Source organism: Mixophyes fleayi, chromosome 6, assembly GCF_038048845.1.
Source record: "Mixophyes fleayi isolate aMixFle1 chromosome 6, aMixFle1.hap1, whole genome shotgun sequence".
Classification (NCBI taxonomy): Eukaryota; Metazoa; Chordata; class Amphibia; order Anura; family Limnodynastidae; genus Mixophyes; species Mixophyes fleayi.
The window spans coordinates 150,278,111-150,302,501 of NC_134407.1; the positions used below are offsets into that span (position 1 = coordinate 150,278,111).

The 24,391-nt window shown below is 37.9% G+C and overlaps 1 protein-coding gene across 1 annotated transcript in view; it reads right to left on the minus strand.

The window, feature by feature from the left end:
- Positions 1 to 14,784: 14,784 nt before the first annotated feature.
- CDH26 (cadherin 26) overlaps positions 14,785 to 24,391 on the minus strand; it is a 115,968-nt gene continuing 106,361 nt past the window's right edge. Inside the window, 4 exon segments of the mRNA XM_075176774.1 lie at positions 14,785 to 16,183; positions 18,308 to 18,391; positions 23,606 to 23,668; positions 24,251 to 24,319. Of these exon segments, the coding sequence (XP_075032875.1) occupies positions 15,986 to 16,183; positions 18,308 to 18,391; positions 23,606 to 23,668; positions 24,251 to 24,319 (414 nt within the window). The 3' untranslated portion in view covers positions 14,785 to 15,985.

The following is a 24,391-nucleotide window of genomic DNA, read 5'->3' on the forward strand; positions in this document are numbered from 1 at the left end:
AATAGAAACACATGCAATCATTAGAAGCTAGCAGAGCGGGAGAGAGTGGAAATAAGATGGTGAGAGAAATTGTGGAGCCGGGGAACTGCGACATAAAGTAAAAACGCTGAAGACTTCATTTGGAAGAAGCAGCATGGGGATGACAAAAGAGCTATCACGGTTCGCCACTGCTGCTGATGAAAGCTGCAAAATGAAGGTAAGGCCTACACTTGGGCACAAGGCCTGTGCAAGGTAGCGGGCAGAGCGTTGATACTGGAATGCTGGGTCCCAACCTCAGAACAGCTGGATAATGGATTAGATTGGGTCTAATCTCTAGGTCACAGGAATTACAGAAGGTAAGTAGGCGTCTAAGCAGGTTCTTTAAGCAGTGATGTTTATTAGCTCAGGACAGTTACATACTAGTTTGAGGTACTAGTGATATCCAGAAAGTACAAATGGTATAATACTATATTACATGGTCAAACAGTCCGCTTTTTATACCGATTTACACAGATACCCTGGAAGGATGTAATCCAGCCTCCTGCCCCTCTAACCAATCCAGGTGTTTCATGCAGCCTATATCAACCTGGAGGGGTTTATCACCTTTTTACATTACATTCCTCTGGCTGGGAGATTTTGTATGATTGTTTTTTTCATGTACCTGTATAATTTTAAATTAAACTGAAGCACAATTAGTTGCTAGAAAAAATGGCAATGATTTCAGTGATGCAATATATATAGTTCATGAATAGTCATGTTTGTGGGCAATAGCAAGTGTATTTTCGTGTTAAACTTTAGTGCTTTTTTAGTTAGGATGTTGTAGTTTGATACTTGTGTGTGTGTGTGTTACTGCTATAATATTTAACAGTAATGTTTAATTATCAGATATTTTACTTAAGGGATTTCTGCAATCCATGGACAGCCATCAATTGTTAAAAAGATTAATTTATTTGCAAATATGAGAGCAGCTAGTTTCTCAAGCGAAGATCTCCTGGTGCTCACACAAACCATAGATGAGAGTGTCTTGGTTGTGCCATACTACTCTAATACCATTAAGAGTGCAGGGTACTCTGCCACTAAGCAGCAAATACATGAGCAGCTGGGCAGCAGATGTTGGAGCAATCTGCAGTGGAGACAAACTGATCTCCTTGCAAAGCTCTGCAGAAAAATATGTAAGACTAATTTTGCATATTTTTAATAATATTAATAAGTGTTGTATGAACATTTGTTTCTTAGGTCATATTTAGACATACCTGCATAGTATGAAAAGTATTCATTATAACAACTTGTGGCTTTCTTTCACTTCTCCCCCTTTCCCCTGCACCCAAGAAAAAATTCAGAAAATCTCTGTGCTATGTCATAGTGACAGCCATACATCTGTAAGGCAGGCTAAAATGTCACACACATTTTTAACACATTATGATTATTATTTGTGTCAAATGAACTATGTGAAACCAACACACTATGTGAAAATGAGGTACATATGTAATGGACCTCATTGATAGTTAAATAAATTCTCTTGCACTGTGTGAATGTGTTAAGACAGTCAATTGTATAATTGTGTGAGGTGGCTTTTCAGCCCTTTCCAAATTCACTAGTTGCTTACAGCAAAAAGTATGTGGTACAGGCCAATGTTTGAAATTTTACCACTATGTTACTTTGAGACATTAAAAAGGCACAAAATAGCCATAGGCAGCAAAAATCGTTAAGTTAAATTATGTATGCTGTTTGTTCTGATGTAATGATGAAGAAATTAAAATATATGACTGTAATTCAAATATGTTCCATTTCTCTCTTCAGGCAGATGCAGGTGGGAAGTTACCACCAGAAGTCTGCCACTACTGGCCATCAAGTAATGTCTAAATTATACATTCTTCCTGTTTCTGTTCTCCTGTTCGAAGCGCACGGTGCATTTTTTAATCTAATGCCGCATTGGTGGCATTAAGGTATTAGGACGACAGCAGGGTATACATGTCTAGGGATGGTGCACAAGTGCTTACAGGCTGACAATTGGACAGAGCAATCACATTGACAATGACACATACACATAGAAACAGGTTTAATAAATATATATATTAGTGATGTAGGCTGACTCCCGTGTTTTGGGTTTGGATGTGGTTTTGATTCTAAAACGTGTTTGTCTTTTGGTTTTGTGACATGTGTTGCAAAAAAATCGTGAAAGGTTTTGGTTTTGGTTTTAGATCTGGATTTAATTAAAAATTGTGAAAAATAGGTAGAATAATATAAAATAATGTAATTTTGAGCTGTTTTTGCTCCTATATTACTATTTATAGCATTAACATTCTTTTCCAGTCATTTCCAGTCTATTTTCTAATGATCCCTTCACAACTGTCCCAATTGTCACAAATTTTGGCCAAAATACTCTGCAGCAAGCTGTCTTAATGAAAAGATTTTGTAATTTTTACATCATTAAATTTGCTTTCTCCCATTCAATTACAAAAATAATTAACCAGTCTATACAGTTCTCTAACTCCATCACTTAGGGAAAAAAGTCAGCTATCCTGTCTCCATCTCTACGTGTATTCTTTGCCAGGACCAAATTCTGTCCTTTTGATTTTGAAGAATATAAACTTTCAATTGCATTGGCAAGACATGTTTTGGGCAACCAAATCTGCATCAATGTTAGAATTATGCATTCTTACATGTGTGGGAAGGAAAACTATTGGCCTGGTCTGAATTGCCTGTTTTACGTATTTCTTACAATGACTGTAGCTTCACTGTCTATGCTGCATGCCCTGTAACATTCAAAATGTATTGTGTGTCTAGACTTTGAAGTTTTGTAATATGGGTTTAGGCCACCTTCCTCTATCATCATCACCCTTATTTATTTATATAGCAGCAAGGTTATCAAAGTTCTGCAATTGGATACCAGTGAATGCTCTCTCTGCCCATTGAGAAGTGCACAGTACTAGTCTTTGACGTTTTTGGTATGGGTGCAGGCCACTTTCGGCTATCGGCATCATCATTTATTTATATACTGCAAATTACGGACACTTTACAATTGGGTGTCTATTTGTCTAAATAGCTACTGATGCCTCTGTCCATCTAATGACATATTAATGTTACTGCCTCTTCACTCTCCATGATGCATGCTGTCTAACTTTCAAGATTTAGTGTGTCCGTACATTTAATATCCAATAATAAAAATTTACTTTGTATAGTTTGGATAAAAAACAATAAATATACGTGCTCTAGCTCTAACAAAAATTCTTATATCATTGTGGATTCACATAAAAACAATAAAAATGTATCAGCCATTTCTCTAGTCCTTTAACCAGGTACCTGGATATTGTTATATCTGGATATCTGGATTTAATTAAAAATTGTGAAAAATAGGTAGAATAATATAAAATAATGTAATTTTGAGCTGTTTTTGCTCCTATATTACTATTTATAGCATTAACATTCTTTTCCAGTCATTTCCAGTCTATTTTCTAATGATCCCTTCACAACTGTCCCAATTGTCACAAATTTTGGCCAAAATACTCTGCAGCAAGCTGTCTTAATGAAAAGATTTTGTAATTTTTACATCATTAAATTTGCTTTCTCCCATTCAATTACAAAAATAATTAACCAGTCTATACAGTTCTCTAACTCCATCACTTAGGGAAAAAAGTCAGCTATCCTGTCTCCATCTCTACGTGTATTCTTTGCCAGGACCAAATTCTGTCCTTTTGATTTTGAAGAATATAAACTTTCAATTGCATTGGCAAGACATGTTTTGGGCAACCAAATCTGCATCAATGTTAGAATTATGCATTCTTACATGTGTGGGAAGGAAAACTATTGGCCTGGTCTGAATTGCCTGTTTTACGTATTTCTTACAATGACTGTAGCTTCACTGTCTATGCTGCATGCCCTGTAACATTCAAAATGTATTGTGTGTCTAGACTTTGAAGTTTTGTAATATGGGTTTAGGCCACCTTCCTCTATCATCATCACCCTTATTTATTTATATAGCAGCAAGGTTATCAAAGTTCTGCAATTGGATACCAGTGAATGCTCTCTCTGCCCATTGAGAAGTGCACAGTACTAGTCTTTGACGTTTTTGGTATGGGTGCAGGCCACTTTCGGCTATCGGCATCATCATTTATTTATATACTGCAAATTACGGACACTTTACAATTGGGTGTCTATTTGTCTAAATAGCTACTGATGCCTCTGTCCATCTAATGACATATTAATGTTACTGCCTCTTCACTCTCCATGATGCATGCTGTCTAACTTTCAAGATTTAGTGTGTCCGTACATTTAATATCCAATAATAAAAATTTACTTTGTATAGTTTGGATAAAAAACAATAAATATACGTGCTCTAGCTCTAACAAAAATTCTTATATCATTGTGGATTCACATAAAAACAATAAAAATGTATCAGCCATTTCTCTAGTCCTTTAACCAGGTACCTGGATATTGTTATATCTGGATATCTGGATTTAATTAAAAATTGTGAAAAATAGGTAGAATAATATAAAATAATGTAATTTTGAGCTGTTTTTGCTCCTATATTACTATTTATAGCATTAACATTCTTTTCCAGTCATTTCCAGTCTATTTTCTAATGATCCCTTCACAACTGTCCCAATTGTCACAAATTTTGGCCAAAATACTCTGCAGCAAGCTGTCTTAATGAAAAGATTTTGTAATTTTTACATCATTAAATTTGCTTTCTCCCATTCAATTACAAAAATAATTAACCAGTCTATACAGTTCTCTAACTCCATCACTTAGGGAAAAAAGTCAGCTATCCTGTCTCCATCTCTACGTGTATTCTTTGCCAGGACCAAATTCTGTCCTTTTGATTTTGAAGAATATAAACTTTCAATTGCATTGGCAAGACATGTTTTGGGCAACCAAATCTGCATCAATGTTAGAATTATGCATTCTTACATGTGTGGGAAGGAAAACTATTGGCCTGGTCTGAATTGCCTGTTTTACGTATTTCTTACAATGACTGTAGCTTCACTGTCTATGCTGCATGCCCTGTAACATTCAAAATGTATTGTGTGTCTAGACTTTGAAGTTTTGTAATATGGGTTTAGGCCACCTTCCTCTATCATCATCACCCTTATTTATTTATATAGCAGCAAGGTTATCAAAGTTCTGCAATTGGATACCAGTGAATGCTCTCTCTGCCCATTGAGAAGTGCACAGTACTAGTCTTTGACGTTTTTGGTATGGGTGCAGGCCACTTTCGGCTATCAGCATCATCATTTATTTATATACTGCAAATTACGGACACTTTACAATTGGGTGTCTATTTGTCTAAATAGCTACTGATGCCTCTGTCCATCTAATGACATATTAATGTTACTGCCTCTTCACTCTCCATGATGCATGCTGTCTAACTTTCAAGATTTAGTGTGTCCGTACATTTAATATCCAATAATAAAAATTTACTTTGTATAGTTTGGATAAAAAACAATAAATATACGTGCTCTAGCTCTAACAAAAATTCTTATATCATTGTGGATTCACATAAAAACAATAAAAATGTATCAGCCATTTCTCTAGTCCTTTAACCAGGTACCTGGATATTGTTTCTACCACAAAATAACAGGGTAGGTAGGGCACTTAGTTTATAGCAATAAGCAAATGTTATCAGTGTGCAGCATAAAGACTTTTGATGTATCATTACTCATTTTTTCGATTCCCTCTGCTTGTGTATTATAGGACCACCACTCAAGTTATCAACTTTGTAAGTGATATTCAATGCAAGAAAATTATATTCTGATGACAAGTGATGTAACTTCCTTGTATTCCATTATAGATCACAAACAAGGGTGTGATTTTATTAAAACTATTTTAAAAACGGAATCTGGTATTCCATATAAACAAATATAGTTTTTAATTCAAGCCATTTCTTTTATTTTACAGCACAATTATTTTTGGTATAGATACAATCCCCTGGTGCTCCACCACTTAGTAATGTGAATTATAGACAAAACTCACAGATTAGATGTCACTATACTAGGATTATTCTGCACTGGACTGCACTTTACTATGTAATACGTGAGAGTTTGGACTCTTTACTTAAATTATCATATGATTATGTGCCATTTTGGAGTTTTGTCTTTTTACAACTTGTATTTGCCATGTTGTTATACTCTGGCCAGAGCAGCATATGCTATCTCTTTTAATACTTCACTATATAAACTTTGTGATCATTACATTATTTAGAGACTCTGTTTCACATTACTTAGTGGTGGAGCGCCAGGGAATTTAATTTATATCTATTTTATCTGAATGGTAGGGAGTACATTCAAAACCCCAGAGGCAGCACCCCACTTTCATATCCCCTTGTCCACATTAAGGTAGACAATGCTCTGTAATTTTCACCATTCTTTATCTATATTTCCTACACCTTGTAGCAGCAGTCTACCTTTACGCAAATGCCAATACAGAGAGACAATACCGCGATCAATCTCGATGAGATTTTACTGCAAAAAACAGTCATCGTTATATCAGAACCAGAAGACAAGAGCTTCTGTGATCATTTTTTACGATATGAGAAATTACTGACTATCAAAATCAAACAATGGTGGGATATAGCCGCCATTAACAAATACATAGAACACAATATCATACCTGGAGGATCCTTAAGAGACCCACTTTGATGACACATTCACCAGCAAGTGGAACACCATTCTTGACAACTGCTCTCTAGAAATGATGAAACTTATAGTGGAAGACAGGAAGTCCTCATTAGAGGTGATTGATTCAGAGACAAACAGATACAGGACACCCTTAGACCACTTGAGAGTTTGGAAGACTTTATCAATCTAAAGCAGATCACACAGGAGAAACTCATCAAAATCAGACAAGTCCATTAAACAGAAGAAATTCCTTAGGGACATTACAGATTATAAGGGAGATTATAGGAACTGGAATAAGGGGAAATCAGGATGGGAGTCCTCAAAACAAGAGCACAACTACCCCCCCATGCACCAGATTTAGGACTCAAGCTTCAAATCTTCAAATCAGAAATTTCATTACCATGGGGAGTGTCAACCTCACAGTAGACCACCCCTGATCAAACAAACACCTCAATACAGGGACTCATCCTGAAAGAATAAATCTCCTAACCCAGCTAATTTTGTCAAAGAAAGCCTATGAAAACCCTCGGAACTACAACCAAATAGCCAAACGTCATTTCGACAGGTGACACAGAAAAACTTAAATAGAGGCCAAAGGCAGAAAACACATACTGCTAGACCAGATTAGTAGGAATTTCAGTACTGAGGAACAGATTGCCGAAAGCCCCTCTGACCCAGACAAATGTATGGACTATTTTTTAGAAATAGTAGGGCAAAAAGAACCGGTCCCTTTAACACCATCAGATGATTTACACAGCACACCAAGAAACCTGAAAAGAAAACTAAGAGGGACAGAGAGAGGGGAAAACAATGAGGAAAACTACTTAGGTACAAAGCCAAAAATAAAGAAATAAACACAGAAGGAATATACAATTTAGGTACCCATACGTTCACTCCCAACCAGATTAGAGTGCTTAATAAAGTTCTGAAGTTTGCCCCAAATGCAAATAAATTTAACCCTGAAGAAGTATTTTCTAAATGCGTGACGTACACAGGTCCCGACTAGTGCCCAGAAAGATACATTCCAACACCCACCTGAAACCAAAAATCTACATTTTACCCTAGTCACCTTACATAGAGACATTTCAAAGGATGGTGGAGGAAGAGATAGAACAAATTGATCTTAAGAGGCCCTCTAGGATTAAACCAAATTTTGACAAGAAGGAGAGAGAAGCTCTCCTCGAATTAAGCAGCAACAAACCTACAGATAAAAGGGGTGGTATAGTGGTCATGGAGAAAGATAAATATTTACAAGAAGTACGCAGATTACTAGGAGAAAATGACACGTATGAGTAATTAAGTGAGGACCCCACCCATACGTTTAACAACGTATGGGTGGGGTAATAAAGGTAAAGTGGAAGGGATTATCTCAAAAAAAGAGCACGAGTTTCTGTACATCACAAATCCCAGATTGGCAGTATTTTACTTTCTCCCCAAAGTCCACAAGATACTTACTAATCCAGCGGGGAGATCTATAGTGTCAGGCATAGGTTCCTTAACATCCAATCTGTCCGAATACATTGATGCATTCCTACAACCATTAGTAGTCAATCAGAGGAGCTAGTTAAGGGATACCTGTCACGAATCAATGCAGGTTTACAGCTAAGGAGCACGAATAAGGTGACAAACATTCAATGTTTATTTGCTGAAGAGTATGAACAGAGGATGTAATAATGAACTTTGCAGTAATCACCAGGTATACGGCAGTTGCAGGTAAACAGGACGTATGGAAAGATTCCAGGCAGCAAGTGCAGGGAAATGCAGAGGTAAATACCAGGTTCACAGATGATAAAGGTAAGCAGTATGTATGTAGAGATCCAAGCAGCATAAACCCAGGAGCACAGCAGGAGGCGATAATAACAATGAATAACAGGATGTGACCACAGAGTGTAACATCAATAACCAGCAATGAATGCTGGGAGAGACAGGTATACATAGGGAACAGCCAGATGCCAGGGATAATTAGTGTAGCAGGGTTTACTCCTAAGGGACTAGAAGCAGGCACAAAAGCAGCACCTCTGGAGAATAGAGGTACTGCTGCTCTACATAAAAAGAAACACAAATAATAAAGTCTAACAGTCCTGGAGGCATGAGCTGCCAATACAAAACAGCAAGCTGCAGGCAGATCGTGACAATACCACAGAAGTACTGAATATATTAGACAGTATAGAATGGAAGGAAAGCTACATCATGATGACGTGTAATGTTACATCACTATACACAGTGATTCAACATGACCAGGGATGCTCCCATATCACCAACATATTAAGAACAGAATCACCACTCAAACATGAGCAAATTCACTTTTCGGTAGATGCCATTAGATTCATCCTAGATCACAATTATTTTTGGTTCAAGGGGCTGTGCTACAGTCAGGTATGCGGGACTGCTGTGGGAACGAAATTCGCTCCGAGTTGCGCAAACCTGTTTGTGGCACACTGGGAGAACCTCAGAATCTTGAATAATAACCCTCACCCGGGCAACATCACACTTTGGTGGCGCTACATAGATGATGTGATCATGATATGGGAGGGAGAAATGGATACCCTCAAATCCTTTGTAGACTACATAAATGACAATGATCTGAATCTGAAATTCACTACCTCTATTAGCAAAGAGAGAGTTGAATTATTGGATTTGGAAATAACCATTCAAGATGGCAGCCTTCACACGAAGACCTTTATGAAGGAAGTTGATTGCAGTAATCATATTCTAGCAACTAGCAATCATCACTCCCAATGGTTTAAGAGCACACCAGGGGGTCAATTCAAAAGACTACGAAGTACCAGTATTCAGGATTTTGAGGAATAGGCAGCTAGCCTCAGTGCAAAGTTTGAAGAAAAAAATTACAACCACTCCGTAGTTAAGGAAGCCATTAATACAGTAAGGGAAACTGATAGGAACCTTCTACTCTTAACAAAAGAAAAGAATCCTTATAGTACACAAGAACAGGCCGACATAAGATTTATCACACAATATAGTATCCATGCAAAGAAGATTAGTAATATTGTTTCAAAATATTGGCCTATACTTTTGAAAGACAAAAAACTGACAGGTCTCATTCCAATTAGACCCAAAATTACTTTTAAAAGGTCATGTAACCTACAAAATAATTTAGTGAGGAGTGCTATACCCTCTGAAATAAGCACTACCTTAAATACCTGGATGAACAATGATATAGGAGTTTTCTACTTCTGCAACAAATGTTTCACTTGCAAGAATACACATGTACATACCACAAAACCCGTTGTGGAATTTACATCTAACCACAACGGTTAAAAGTTTAGCATCAAAGAGAAGATCACCTGTGAAACAACTGGTGTCATATATCTCCTACAATGCCCTTGCAATAAGCAATATGTAGGGAGAACTACTAGGAGTTTAAAGACCAGACTTGCTGAACATCGTAGGAACATTAAAAACAAAGTGGAAAACAACAGTGTATCAGCACATTTTATGCAACACCTCAAAAGTGACTTCACCTCACTGAAGTTCCTGAGTATTAAAAAGAACAGACGAAATTGGAGGGGCAACAATTTTACAGCTAAAAGTTCAAGGGAAGAGGCAAGATGGATATGCGATCTAGGGTCTCTAGCACTACATGGTCTAAATTTAGACTTTGACCTAGGGAGCTTCCTTGAAAATTGAACTCCATCCGCACCACTTAGGAATACTATTCTTCAGAAATACATTATTACATTATTACAGGGCACCTCCGCATACCTCCGTACCCATCATATACAATTACATCTGCCTCCTTTTTCTGTACAAGAAGCCTGCTTATAGGTTATATTTTTACCACAACTACCTCTTATTTTCTGAATATAGTGTGTACACTCAGAGGGATGTCATTTTCAGAATTATATTAACAAATAGAGGGCTATTGTCTTTGACTGTGGAATGTTATTGTATATACTTTCGCTCAGTGTAGTACATACTTATTACAGGATGCCCCTATTGGAGAACTATTACCAATTAAAAGGTTTTGTATATTGTACATGTTAACTTCACTGTGTTTATGGTGGTTACTGAGCAACAGAACCACTAGCTGTATTGGCACTAATGAGATCTTTACACAGATCAGCACCTCCCATCTCCAGCGAGCAACCTATCAGGGCCTGGAAGGAGGGACATTTAAACCTTCAATGCTGATTGGAGATTCATATTCACTTATCCCTAAGGAAGCCTCTATTGTTGAGGTGAAACGCATTGGGTACTCTGCATATCATACATACCAACACCCACTTCACTGCAACATCCGATAGTAACTCCCCAAGTGATATCCACCATTAAACTGCAGCCGCAGGAGACTCGCCCGTCAAGCGGGATGTAAGAGGCTATAGACGGAGACTACTACAACTGGGAGCACCGAGGATCAGATGCGCATGCGCTAGCAAGCACCAATTTTACAGCGGCTAAGTCTGTCTATAGACTGCTCTCCTCTCCCTATCCAAGGGACTGCAAGGAGGATCATGGGAACACCCGGAAGAATTCGAGGGCATATGTGACCACAAACTATGAGTTTTTCTTCCCATTTTGGGACTGATCGCTTTTGGAATCATGCAGGCATCTATTGGGAAGGTTTGCTATGTTGTTATACTCTGGCCAAAGCAGCATATGATATCCCTTTTAATACTTAACTATATAAAGTTTGTGATCATTACATTATTTAGAGACTCTGTTTCACATTACTTAGTGGTGGAGTGCCAGGGAAATGTACCTATATCTATTTTATCTGAATGTTAGGGAGAGCATTAAAATCCCCAGAGGCAGAACCCCACTTTCATATCCTCTTGTCCACGTTAAGGTAGACAGCGCTCGGTAATTTTCATCACAATTATTTTTGGCTTGAAGGCCAGTGCTACAAACAGGCTCGGGGGACTGCTATGGGCACAAAATTTGCGCAAAGTTAAGCTAGCACAATGGGAAAATGAGTACATCGGAGACAATAACCCATATCGTCAATATATCTTGGAAACGCTATATAGATGACGTAATATGTGTGTAGATAGGCCCTTTGAATATGCTTGACGAGTTTTTGGTCTATATAAATTTCGAATGACCTAAATCTTCATTTCTCTGCTACAGTGAGTAAAGAACGGGTGGAATTATTAGACCTAGAAATTTTCTTCAAAGAAAATGAACTCAAGACAAAAACATTTGTATAAAAGGTAGATACCCACACCTTTATACCTGTTTCAAGTAACCACCACACTACCTGGTTAAACAATATTCCGGGAGGACAGATCTGAAAAATTAGAAGAAACTGTTCAGAAGTTAATGACTACATTGTTCAGTCATCTAATTTGAAAAAAAGATTTATAGAAAGAAAATATAAAAAAGAAGAAATGGATAAAGTCTACAAAGTTTGTCATTATGACAGGGGAACCCCTGCCACATGTCCCCCTGCTATAGTGCCACCCACCCCAGGCTGGTTTGCCTAGTGCTGGTTGCATGAAAATCAGGGGTACCCCACTCAAATTCTTCCCTGATTTTCACACAACCAGCAGTAAGCTGGCAGCACTAGAGTTAATAGTGCTCGGGCAGGGGGACCCCACGCTTTTTTTTTTGAACATTTATCTATTTTTAAACTTTTGACAGCTGCCGGACCTCCGGCTGTATAGGCAGACCAGTGTAACAGTGATGTGTTTACTAATCACGCAGTTAGGAAACACAGGAGAGTTAGCTAAACACAGTAGTGTTTGACATCGCAGCAACTCACAAGAGATGACCAGCGATTTTTAAGAATAGAGTAAAAATCGCAGTTTAATAAATCTGGCGACTTGGGGGACTAAAATCTCAGGTTATCATCCACGATTTGACGCAATTTTAAAACGCTGAAAAAAATCGGACCTTGATACATTTACCTCCTGGTCTGTTCGTGCATTTTGTGCAATATATGCAGACATTTTACTCTGAATTAAACATGCATGTCTGAAAGTGGAAGCTCGAAAGAGTTACCTGTTAAGACATTTATTTAACTGTTATACAACTCTTTACAGTAAGGCACATCTTCATTTTTATGTATAATTACGTCAGCACTTTAAAATATTAGTTTATCTGTGCAAAACATTGAGAGTTGAGGATGAGGAGTGAGTTATGCCTGTAACCATGCACATTTCAGTTCTGTTGCACCCCTGAAAAGTTGAGCAGGGTACAGCATCTGCAAATACATTCATTCTCAACCCCTGCCAGTCATTGTTGTTAACTCCTGATAATATTTCTTACTGAAAATGTTATAAAAATGTACAGACTACCATGTTTGACTGATGCATTAATATGATGTTTCGATATTTGTCGATCAAAGAAATGGTTAAGGGATTTAATATAATAATAATAATTAAAATTGCACTACTGTGGGTATTGTTGTAGATACAGTCTTTTAGTCACTACTTATATGTTAATGAGGGGTGAATTATTCACTCATGTACCCAGAGGTCAGTCAATAGTCAAGACCAATACTCTGATTCTACAGGATCAAAACCATACTAGGCTGGTTCTTCCTAATTATGTTCTTTGGCATGCAAGGTAATATACCATACTGCTGACATCATTACTCAATGAATGTGTAGTGATGTTGTGTGATCAGTATTTTATAAGTTTTTGTATACTGACAGCTAGAATGATTGTGAGAAAGCAGTAAATCTGCAAATCAAGTTATTTGATGCAAGAGAGAAATTGACTGTATTCAGTGCAGAAACTTTGCCCCCAAACCTTCTTGTTCTCAAGGCAGCTGTCTTAACTTCCTCCCTTTAGTCCTTATCCATAAGCCAATAAATATATTTTCACTATAAAAGTAATTGTTTTAATATGGCCACAGACTTTGGTGATTTTTAATATGCTTAGGAAATTCTAATAAGAGGGGAAGGGGTTGTTTGATGGTTGCGACAGTTACAGTAAAACAATGACATTGAGAGAGTTGCTGAAGACCCTGCTTTAAACAAAGTGCTAATATGTCTCTGTGTCTAGACTGTAAATGCAATTCTGCAGGGACAACATGCCATAAAAAATGATTGTATAATATAGCATGCGCTACGCTAAAACAATGCTTATAAAAAGACATAGTTAAGAACTAAAATGGAGAACAAATTATTTCCCATGTAATCTTATTGGTTCTTAATAGCATTCAAATAAGCTTAAATTTATATAGATCAGCTTCCTAAGTATTAGAACATTTCTCAAAGTAAGAGGATTTATTAGTGATCATCTGGCTCCCTCTGCTGGGATTTCTCTTTTCTTTCACCTTTAGCAAAAGGCTCATTAAAGTATAATTCTACCCAAAACTGAAGTTATACCACATCTTGAGAGATTACATACCTAGTACCCAATGTCTGCTTCTGCAGTGAACATTTTATACATAACATACTCCCAGTATGAAAAAGTATCAGCAGGAGCCAGGAGAGTCCAGTGATGCATCCTAGTATATTAACTATTATTATTATGATTATCCTTTCTTTATAAAGCAGCCACATATTATGTAGCACTGTACACTGAGGAAAGCATAATACAAATAAATAACATACAATATCATGAAACAGAAGGTAAAGCTGACCCTGCTCAAATGAGCTTACAATGAAATAGGTTTGGGGAACAATTGATACATAAGGTAATGTCTTCACAATTTTTCTCAACTGAACGTCCTTCCTGTTCTGGTTCTGGAGAAACTTTTTGCTACATGAGCATTCCTGTGGTTATACACCAGCTCACAGTAGCTGGGTGCCCAGTATTTTTCTTTGGTATCCTGCTCGCTGCTTGACACAGAACTAGGACACTTGTTCCTCATGTTCGCAGAAGTTCTGACGGTCTATGCCATTACCAGGGAGGCCACAGAGATCACCAAAGGAGGAACAGAGATGGCAACAGCAATGAAAGTTACACTCAGTGAGTAAAGGAGCTGAGCTGGTATTACAGTAGGTCTTCAAAACAACCCTGGGTTTAAGCTCTTTTTCACAGTGTAATTTTATTCTGCATTGATACATTTTTAACAGTTTTATATTTGTGAGAAGAAGATTATGTATGAGATAGGGCACAGAGCTCACCAAAACTGCAACCATCTCTACCTGTCATCCACATGACAATAATTAAACACAAACATTAGTAAAATGAAGAAATGGAAATATAGGAAGTATACTGTTATACTACTGCTGACAAATATAAATGTTAACTCTCCTTACAAGTAATATTGTATCAAAGTTTTATTCAAAAATAAAAATAAAAGATGAAGCAAAATATTACACCAGATTAAATGTCTACATGTAGCAACATACCTGATTCATTTTGGACATTTCAGTAAAAAATAAATGAATATTCATTCATGTTATACAAAAATAGCATCTGTGATCAATGTGTTACTGGCGTTCCAGTTCTGTTACCGATATTATCATTATAAAGTCCTTTTGGCTTTCATTTGTTATAAAAAGTTCATGTGTCCATGTTCAATGTGCCAGAAATGAACAAGAGATAGATCTAACTGTGGCGCTTCCATGACGGAGAACAAGAAAGAAGGTTTGACTATAGAATGGATGCCAGTATACATTAAACGTTTCTACAGTATGAGTCTGATGCTTTTATTTGTTATGCGTACTCGTCAGCTAGATGTGTTCGATGATGAGGTAGATACTGTTTTTGTTTCTATGACAACTATTTTTAAAGTACTGATTTAATAGTCCGTTTGTTGGTGTGTCATTTCACAGAGCCACGTCATGATGGGGTGGAGGGTGGGGGGCTCCATTTATCCTGCACATCAGCACGGGATTACTATCTACAGGGCAAATGTACAGCTGAGTCACTTCAGTTGCTGTCAAGCCAGAAGGGAACAGCATTTTTACTCTCGGTACTAAGGCGAGCCCTTTCTAAATTACCTGTCACCATCTACTTGTAAATCTGACAATATCTTATCTAACAAATTGATTATTCAAAGTTGTCATTCAATAATTTTGAAATAATTTAAGCAGTGTAGGTTATGTGATATGACATTGAAAGGAATTTAGCAATAATTCTCAGCAGTCTGTCTCATCAATTTGTTCCACAGATGCTCTCAGCAATCAATACCAGCGGTCTATCTTATAGTGTTTTTCCATGGACTGTCTCATCAATCTGTCTTAGTGGTTTTATCCATTTGCAGAGCTGTCACCTGCGCGGTCACCTTTACTATATAATGCAAACCCAGTAAAAGAAGCGGCAAGTTCCATAACTGTCAACCCTCATCGTATATGTGCTAACAGTACAATGCACAGCATATAATAAAGCATCTGCAGCGTAGTGATAATTCCCCTCAACCCCTTACTAAATAAGCATTTGTATGATACAATGAGATCCTTTTCAAATACATTCCCCAGAATTGCTCAGTGCAATATGTGGCAGAACTGCCCCAGGAAGAAGTCCACAGTCTAGATCCTGCATTGCTGGCAGATCTTCTCAAGATTGGCAAACTTTGGGTCAAAATCGTCCAGGAAATTAAAGTCCATATTGCTTTCTGGGAAGGCGAAAGATTCCATTGAGTCGATATATTCCAGTTCCCCCTCGTAAGCATATACACGGGACTTGTAATCAGCTATTTCATCAGCAACAGTGATTCTCTGCAGCCTCTGATGGGTGAAAAAGGAGAAACATTAAGGACCAGCAGTACCAACTAATCCTAACTACACCCTACCGAACCTGCAATGACTGTTATAAGGGGAACTGTGTCATATTTTCCAGTTGAGTGTTTTTAACATTTGTTTTCTGTAAATGTTATTCCTTTTTTCTACATATGTGGCTTTAGCAACAAGGATGGGAACTGCATAGCTAACTATTACCTCCACATCCTCCCTTTTGTTCCTTATTGCTCATCTGTTTTAGATGGCCACTGGTCCCCCAAAATACAGGAGTTATAGGAAAGAGACACATGTTGGATGAAAAGCAAAAAGCTTTTCATTTGCATGTAACTACACAAAACTCCTAATTCCCTGTTTTTTGAGTCTATGTAGATATATCATCATCTTTCCTTAAAAAAGTTACTTGCTGCTGACTATGGGAAACTAGAATATTACCCTAAAATACAATAAAAGGTGGAATACACATTTCTGCTTCAAATGCCAGCTTGGATAGTGAGGATATGAAATTTCCCATAAATCCAATAACAGTCTCAGCGTTGAAAACCGGGCATCAATGATCCTTATGGCACATGTGAGAATCTTAGCAGATGAACCACAAGATATATAAAAGTTACAAGGTTTGACTGATCGCAACACGCCCTAACACGCGTGTGCCTAGCTATAGAAAGCATGTGTGTGTCCAGCCATAATAGCATGACAACTGCTTTGATGGATTTATTACAGTTCCCAGCTGTGCATTCCTCTGGTTTGGATGTGGTCCAACAGCACTGAATGATGTCTCTTAATCTGTCATGCTATTAGGTTAACCTATTGCGCCAAGAGCAATGGGCGTGGTAATATGTGTAATACTTATTATACTGGCATTTTGGCATAATAAAGATGTGTATTGTTGTAAAGTTGTTTGGGTGTTTAGTTTATATAAGTCAGATGTGTCTTGATTCTGAAAGCCATACTTAGAAATTGATGCAATTAAAGCTATATAAAGTGTATTTATGTGCTATACTAAGTTGTAATATATGAAAACTGACATGCATTGCTGAAACTCGCTGCCAGGACGCCTTTGAATCCCATTCTTGCTGTTATAACATTCTAAGGTTTATTGAATGGTTTATTAAGTCAGACATACTTTAATAAATACTTCTAGTTTATTCAATGCATATACTAATATTTCTCTCACAAAAATGCCATAACTCTTTTTTTTACGCATTACCTGGACTCAGACAATGAATACATCCTGTGAAAATACCCAGAACAGTTATATTCTAGCCCATCAGTCATTAGTGGGTGCGCAGTAAGATGATGTAAGGTGACGTTACTGGAAATTATTTACTCAGTTATTGATAGCAAATGATATGGGGAAGTACAGACATTAGTGGTTTTCAATTGTATAGCGGAGACTGTGACAGGCCAAGTTCCTTAGGGTGGTGTCACATGGGCAGTTTGACGGTAGCACTTTTCCATTTAAAAAAGTGTTAACGTTCATGGATCTCAATTGCCCCTTGGTGGCAGGTGTCCATAAGCACTGAAGGTGTTGCATGCAAAGTCTTCTCGGCATGATCACTTCTATGTAACCGGTGATGAGCTTTCCCCTTAGCAGAGTGCGATGAGTGCTGCACTTTTCTAGCTGAAAAAAACAGCTCCTGTGTGACACTACCCTGGTTCCAAGTTGTCCTACTTTGCCCTTCACTTCTTCTCCACCATGCGACAATAGAAATCCATGTTATAAATAAAAATACTTGGCAGTCTTTATTTTATGATGCAAACACCTTATGTATTGACCACTACGTAGTAAAAATCAGCAAGACTAACAAATATATACTATGCATTTAACCACTAATAGGGAACACTATCCTAAGCAGGGGCGGGCTGGGCCGGGGGGCATGGCCCCCCCGGGCCGTTTAGAATTACCGTTGTTAGGGCCGTCCCCCAGTTTCAAAATCGGCGATTTTTATCAGTGCATCAATGACGCGGCCGCATCCCGTGTCATGTGATGCGGCCGCCTGTGCGCCCCCCGGGCTGAAATTGCCAGCCCGTGCCTGATCCTAAGGACATGGTGTTGTTATTTTTAAATCCAGGTAACCAATAGCACTATATCATTTAAGTCTTTTTACTTACTTGGCTAAGCATCTCTCCAATTTTCTCTACAAAAACATTTTCATTTCTGTTCTTAAGAGATCCATTTCTCATATATTTTCTGTTCTGTGAAACAAAAATAAACAATGTCTTTTTAAATTAATTCTCAAACATTGAGCAAACACATATCTACAATGCTGGATTCTGAAATGCCCTGTATACATTCTCTATGTTCCCCTATACGCAAGGGAAGAGTTCCCCAAACACATGCAGTTTAAGCTACAGCAAAATAGCATTTTTATTAAAGTAAACCTGTAGCTACCAAATTGCCATAAATGTGCTGGAGAGAGACGGGGTCGTTCTGGCATCTCCTGTGGCAATATCCCAGAAAACAGAAATTTTGGCATGATGACACACGCTGTATTTGTAGAACTGCTGTTACCTTGGTGGCCCCTGGGGTAAGTAAATCGGGTTAACACAGTGGATCCCAAACATTCTAAGTTCGAAGCACCCTTAGGCTCTCCATAAATTTTTCAAAGCAACCCTAAGCAAAAATAATTACCAAGTAGTCCCCTGTCTTGCTTATCACCTGTCCTGGCCGCAGCCTGGGGGCGCAAAAAAAATCGAGGCACGTAGAATCGCGGCATTTTGGCCTAAATTCCTAGTGAAGTGGGCAGACTTCGGGAGATTGCCACACTCTCCCGGGAGTCCGTGAGACTCTCCCAAAATGCGGGAGTCTACCGGACATTCCGGGAGAGTTGGCAAGTATGATTTAACTTATGTGCAAAACAGAATACTAATATGCACCCCTTGCATTGTAACATGGTTTTTTCCAGGAGACTGAAATAAGAAGTTTCTCAAGTTAAGATCCTTAATGAATCAGGCCCTCTGTCCTCATATGGAGTTCTTTCAAGACAACCCACAATATAGTCACACATTTTGGTTGTTTTCAGAAAGGACCTGACCTGAGGACTGAATTGTTGCCAGAAATAAACACATTGCAGTGATTAAAAGTCCTTTCTTGAGTGAAATTACTATTATTGATGATCTTCACGGCTAGATCTGTAAACCTAAAGCTACTGATCATGAATGAGGACATTATATTTTGAGATGTCTCGTTCATATTTCTTAATATTGACATTTTGCACCTGTACCTCTATTTTTATCTATTATATTATATAATATTATCAATGCAGAAATATTGGCTTGTTAAGATGTGTTTGGATAGTGTACAAGCACCTTTTATATCAGTCTTCATCTCCTGTTTGTCTGAGCGTACCCTGTTTTGAAGTGGGTAGCCAATAAGACCATAGGAGTGTTCAGAGTAGAGATGGGCGGACTCGGTTGCCCGAGATCCGAATTCATCCGAATTTAGCCTATCCGAGTGCCGAGCCGAGCACGCCCGGTACTCTCCCGCACATTCGGATTCGAAATCGAGGCAAAACGTCATTGTGACGTATTCGTATTTCTGAGCTCGGTTCTCGCGAGATTTGAAAAGCATAAATACCAGCCTCCACAGCAATCCATCGCCATTTGACAGAGGGAGAGAGCAAGGTTAGGTCCCACTGGCTAGATCAGTGCAGGGAAAGATCAGTATTTGGACACATTATTGTTTGTATGCAATACCATTGTCATCTTAATACCTGTTGTTACAGCAATAAGAGGAGGATAGAGGAGGGTTTTTTGTGCAGTTTCTGGCACTCCAAGTGCTTTTGGGGTGTCCCACATTCTTTTGCATTAATATTTCTGGCTGTCAAAAGTCCTGTTTGTCAGTAGTCTAAAAAAATAATATTTAGCACTACCAAGTGCTTTTGGGGTGTCCCTAATTCTTTTGCATTAATTTTTCTGGCTGTCAAAAGTCATATTTGTCAGCAGTATCTAAAACAATTTGTAGCACTACAAGTGCTTTGGGCTCATAATGGATTCAAAGCAGTCCACACAGTCTTTTGAAATCAGTCAAAAAAACACACACCCAAAAATTTTTTACCGTGTCGAAGCAAAAAAGAAGTGTAACTGAGGAAAAGTTAAGTGCCGATAAAAAAAAAAATTACCAACATGCCATTCTACACACGCAGTGGTAAAGAGAGAATGAGGCCTTCACCTTTGTCTATTAGTGGCAGATCAAAAAATGTTACCGAGCCTACAAGTGGTGCACAACTACTGTTACGCATCAAAGCCGAGCTGCAAGATAACAGTAAGGAATTAGAGGATAATGTTTGCTCTGAATCACAAATGACACCAATCCCTGTGGAGAGTCCATCCACCAGTGGGATGTCTAATCGTGAGTATTCTGTTAATGTACCCATAAAGAGGGACCCTTTCAGCAGTTCTGCTGATGTGTGCCTGAACAGCCCGAGTATAGCCGCTGATACACAAATTGAGGATGCCACTTTGGAAATAGAAGAGGATGAGGGGGAGATTTGTGTAGGCGACGAGGGCACTAATGATGATGTTGATGATTATGATGCAGACAGATACCAAATTGCCTTTCTCAATTTCTATTTATATTCTAGACTCTATAACGGTTGAATAGTTTTCTATTTTGCTCCTAGTGGAGAGGGGGTCTGATGCAGACAGATACCAAACTGCCTTTGTCCATTCATTTTTACTTTCTAATTCTACAGTCTATGCAGGCTGCTTTTTTTCTATTCAACTACAAGTGGAGGGTGTAATATACACCCAAAGACGATGGCTACATTGCCAATAATCAAAGATGGAGGGGGAAGACAACCAGGTTTGTCTGTATAATTTGCAGGCAAGTGTTAGAATTAAGGACGGCCTACCAGGGATTAAACTGTTTTTTCATAATTTATTAGCTTTAGAATTACCTCACTTATCCAAGAAACTGGTGGAGCACTAAATTAGGTTATTTTAGACCAAAAAAAATGGTATTTTTTCAAAAATAGCAAAATAAAACCAAACAAAACCAAAACCAAAACACGCAAGGGCAGTTTGGCAAAACCAAAACACAACGGTGATCCAGATCCAAAACCAAAACCAAATCACTGGAGTCAGTGAGCATCTCTAGTTCACAGTAGTACAAAGTATTTTTGGAGATGACTGTACAGATCTGGTGGGATGCAGTGACCTGTCCACTTGTATGATTATGTTAGTGATATGAGGAGGGGAATGGAGGCAATAGGAGACTGAATGTTAAATAGTGGAAAGGGCGGCGACCCCTGCCAGCACAGAGTGACATAAGGTTCCTATCAAACTGATGCATAGAGGGGCAGACATGTCACACTTCAGTTTACAACACGGAAGCTATTTGCTCTGTACAATCAAACTTGGCCAGGTAGACATATACAGTGTAGCTATATCTGGAGATTCCTTCCTCTAATACATGCTCTTATCTAATCCTACATGGATTAATGCATCCTTTGATCATGATAAGGTGTAGTAGTAGGTGATGTGGCTATTATGTGTTAGTAAACTACAATTTCCAGTTATTTTGTTGGGCTGTGTTTAGAACATGTGATGTCCTAAGCATTGTGTCCCATTAGTAGTTACACACCCAACATACTGCTCTCCAATGATCTACAGATAAAGATAAGATGGTTGGCCAAGACGAAGTAGAAAAAAGAAAACTTACAAGTAGAAGAGTAAACAACATTATAATAAAACTATTTGTGTACTGTCCCGGAAACAGTGCTACCCTAGTGTAGTGATCTACATGATATATACAGCTTTGTTACCTGCCCAATTCTTGAAAACATGTTGCCGTTCCCAGCTGTAAATTGCATGATATATGGTTCCACTAAAATCTAAATAAAGCGTAAATCTGTTCAACTTCCACTATATTTTTAATGACTGCTAGTGAATATTCACAATTATTATGTTCCACATTGTGTTGTATCTATATCTTGCAAGTGGCTGGATAATTCCACATGCATACAGCGCCACCTGCAGAGTGTGAGAAGAAAATGCACTCTATCAAAGAGCTTTCAGAGAGCTTTTTGAATTTGCGCATAGGAACTTTGTTATATTTGATCGCAGATTTTGTACCAGGGCTTTGAAACGTTATCTATTGTACTGTCTGAGCTACAGTCACTGAAACATGCTATGTAGATAGTCAATGCTCAGTCCCCACATTCCTGTAATCCTCACAATCTCTTCATCATGCTAACTGAGGAACAGCTGTTAGAGCTGAGTCTGAACAATTTAACTCTGATATAAATTGAGTTATCTGAACACATAAAAGCATATATGTCACTAGCCAGTATATTGGTGACAAAGCTCTTGTTTACTTCTGTTCCATAAAAGATTCCAAAGCCCAGCAATAATTTATGTACCCAGCTACACCCAAACATTTAAAAATCCACTGTCATGATGCCCATATTATCCTCGAAAATGGTACACTTGCTCATGTTATCATCAATAACTTTTGAAGAAAGTAACTCTCAAACCTGAATGAGCTGTTATTCAGCAATATGATAGAAAATAGAAAATGATTATGCAATGTCTTTTTAATCTGCAAATCTTATTAGAATCAAATTAAAACAGTAATCACACTAAAAAAGGATGTTAAAAAAAAATAATTATTAAGCAATACCAATTAAGTTATCTAACAATTTTGGTAACTATGTTTTGTTCTTATTATTGTTGAAGTTTAAAATCGTATCTCTTGGAACAGGACAGAAGAGAAAGAAACTAGAAGGAATTACGCAGTGTGATGTTTCATTCTAGTTTCCATATACTGATCCTTTCTAAATTCTCTCTGATATGGTTGGGAGTCACGAATCACACCGTTTATTATGTGATAAGGAAGTGCAAATACATGAAACCAGATACAGGAGGAATGGGAACTTCCATTCTAGGCCACAATACAAATTAATTAATTAATTAACCTAGAAAAGAAAAGGAAAAATATCACTTCACCCTCCTTTCACACAGATTAGTGATTAGTAAGTAGTGTGCCCTATTGTTAATCACCTGTCACACTGATTTGACAAATAGATTGTGAATAACTGACCTTCCTTATGACTGGCCATCTGTAACCATGAAAACATCAAATGTAGCACATTCCACCGTTTGTTTCCATAGTTATTAACAAACTATCCATGAAGTGGAAGCAACAGAGTGTTACTGAGATTTAAACAAGTTGTTTCAGGTAGCAGTCATGTTTCAAAGTTTTATTACCCAATGTGCAGATATTAATAGATGGTGTTATCACTAAACTACCTTCAGCCGTTTTAGTGACATATTATCTTAATCTCCTGACATCCTCCACTGATTTTTTCACAAAGCCTGCCAGACTGTCAGGGCATTGGCCTCACAATTAAATCCCTCTTCCCTAGCTCACAAGAAGCTGATTACAAGTGAAAAGAGGCAGTAGCTTACCTGTGTCCAAGCTTGATTCTGTGCCACACGCTTTGAACCAGATCCTACAATGCCAGCACTGTCCTGTTAAGAGACAAAGTTTTCTCACTATTGCTCATAAGATAATCAGCTGACTGATTAGCGCTCCAACTTTTTCATCTGTTTTATTAAAAATGCCCCTGGCTCCTATACACTGGAGGCAGGATTGTGTGGGCTGAACAAATATTCATGATTATGAACATATGACATACACAACAACCAGTCTGATGTCTACAAACAGCATCGTCAATATAAATAGAGCAACTGAATGTCTACAACCACAATTCCTTAAATTCCTTATTTTTAGGGTGTGTGCAATGGTATTTTTGAGAGTAAGGCATGTGAATACTTTTGGTTTAACCTATTAACACAAGCCCAACTGCAACACTGAGGCCCATGTGGTTTGAACATATGTACTATAAAAACACAACACATAGGAATAGCGGCAACGCAGTACACCAGGAAAAATGTTTGCTGACTGCTCGATCAATTCTGCACGGCATCAACAGGAAAATGGAATACTGCAATGTATATTCTCATAAAGCTACAAAGTATGCCAGTTAATAAAGGGTTAAAGAAGCAAAAACAATATTCTATTATTGTAACATAAAGGCAGTTAATACTCACTAGTTCCCAGGACTGATATTGTGCCCGTGGCATTGTAGTAGAAAAGGATAGTCCAACTGTTTCCTTATCCTGAAACCAGATTACATATAATATATCTTGTCTATAACTTGTTTGTGCAGTTAGCTGGCTTTCTATTTAAAT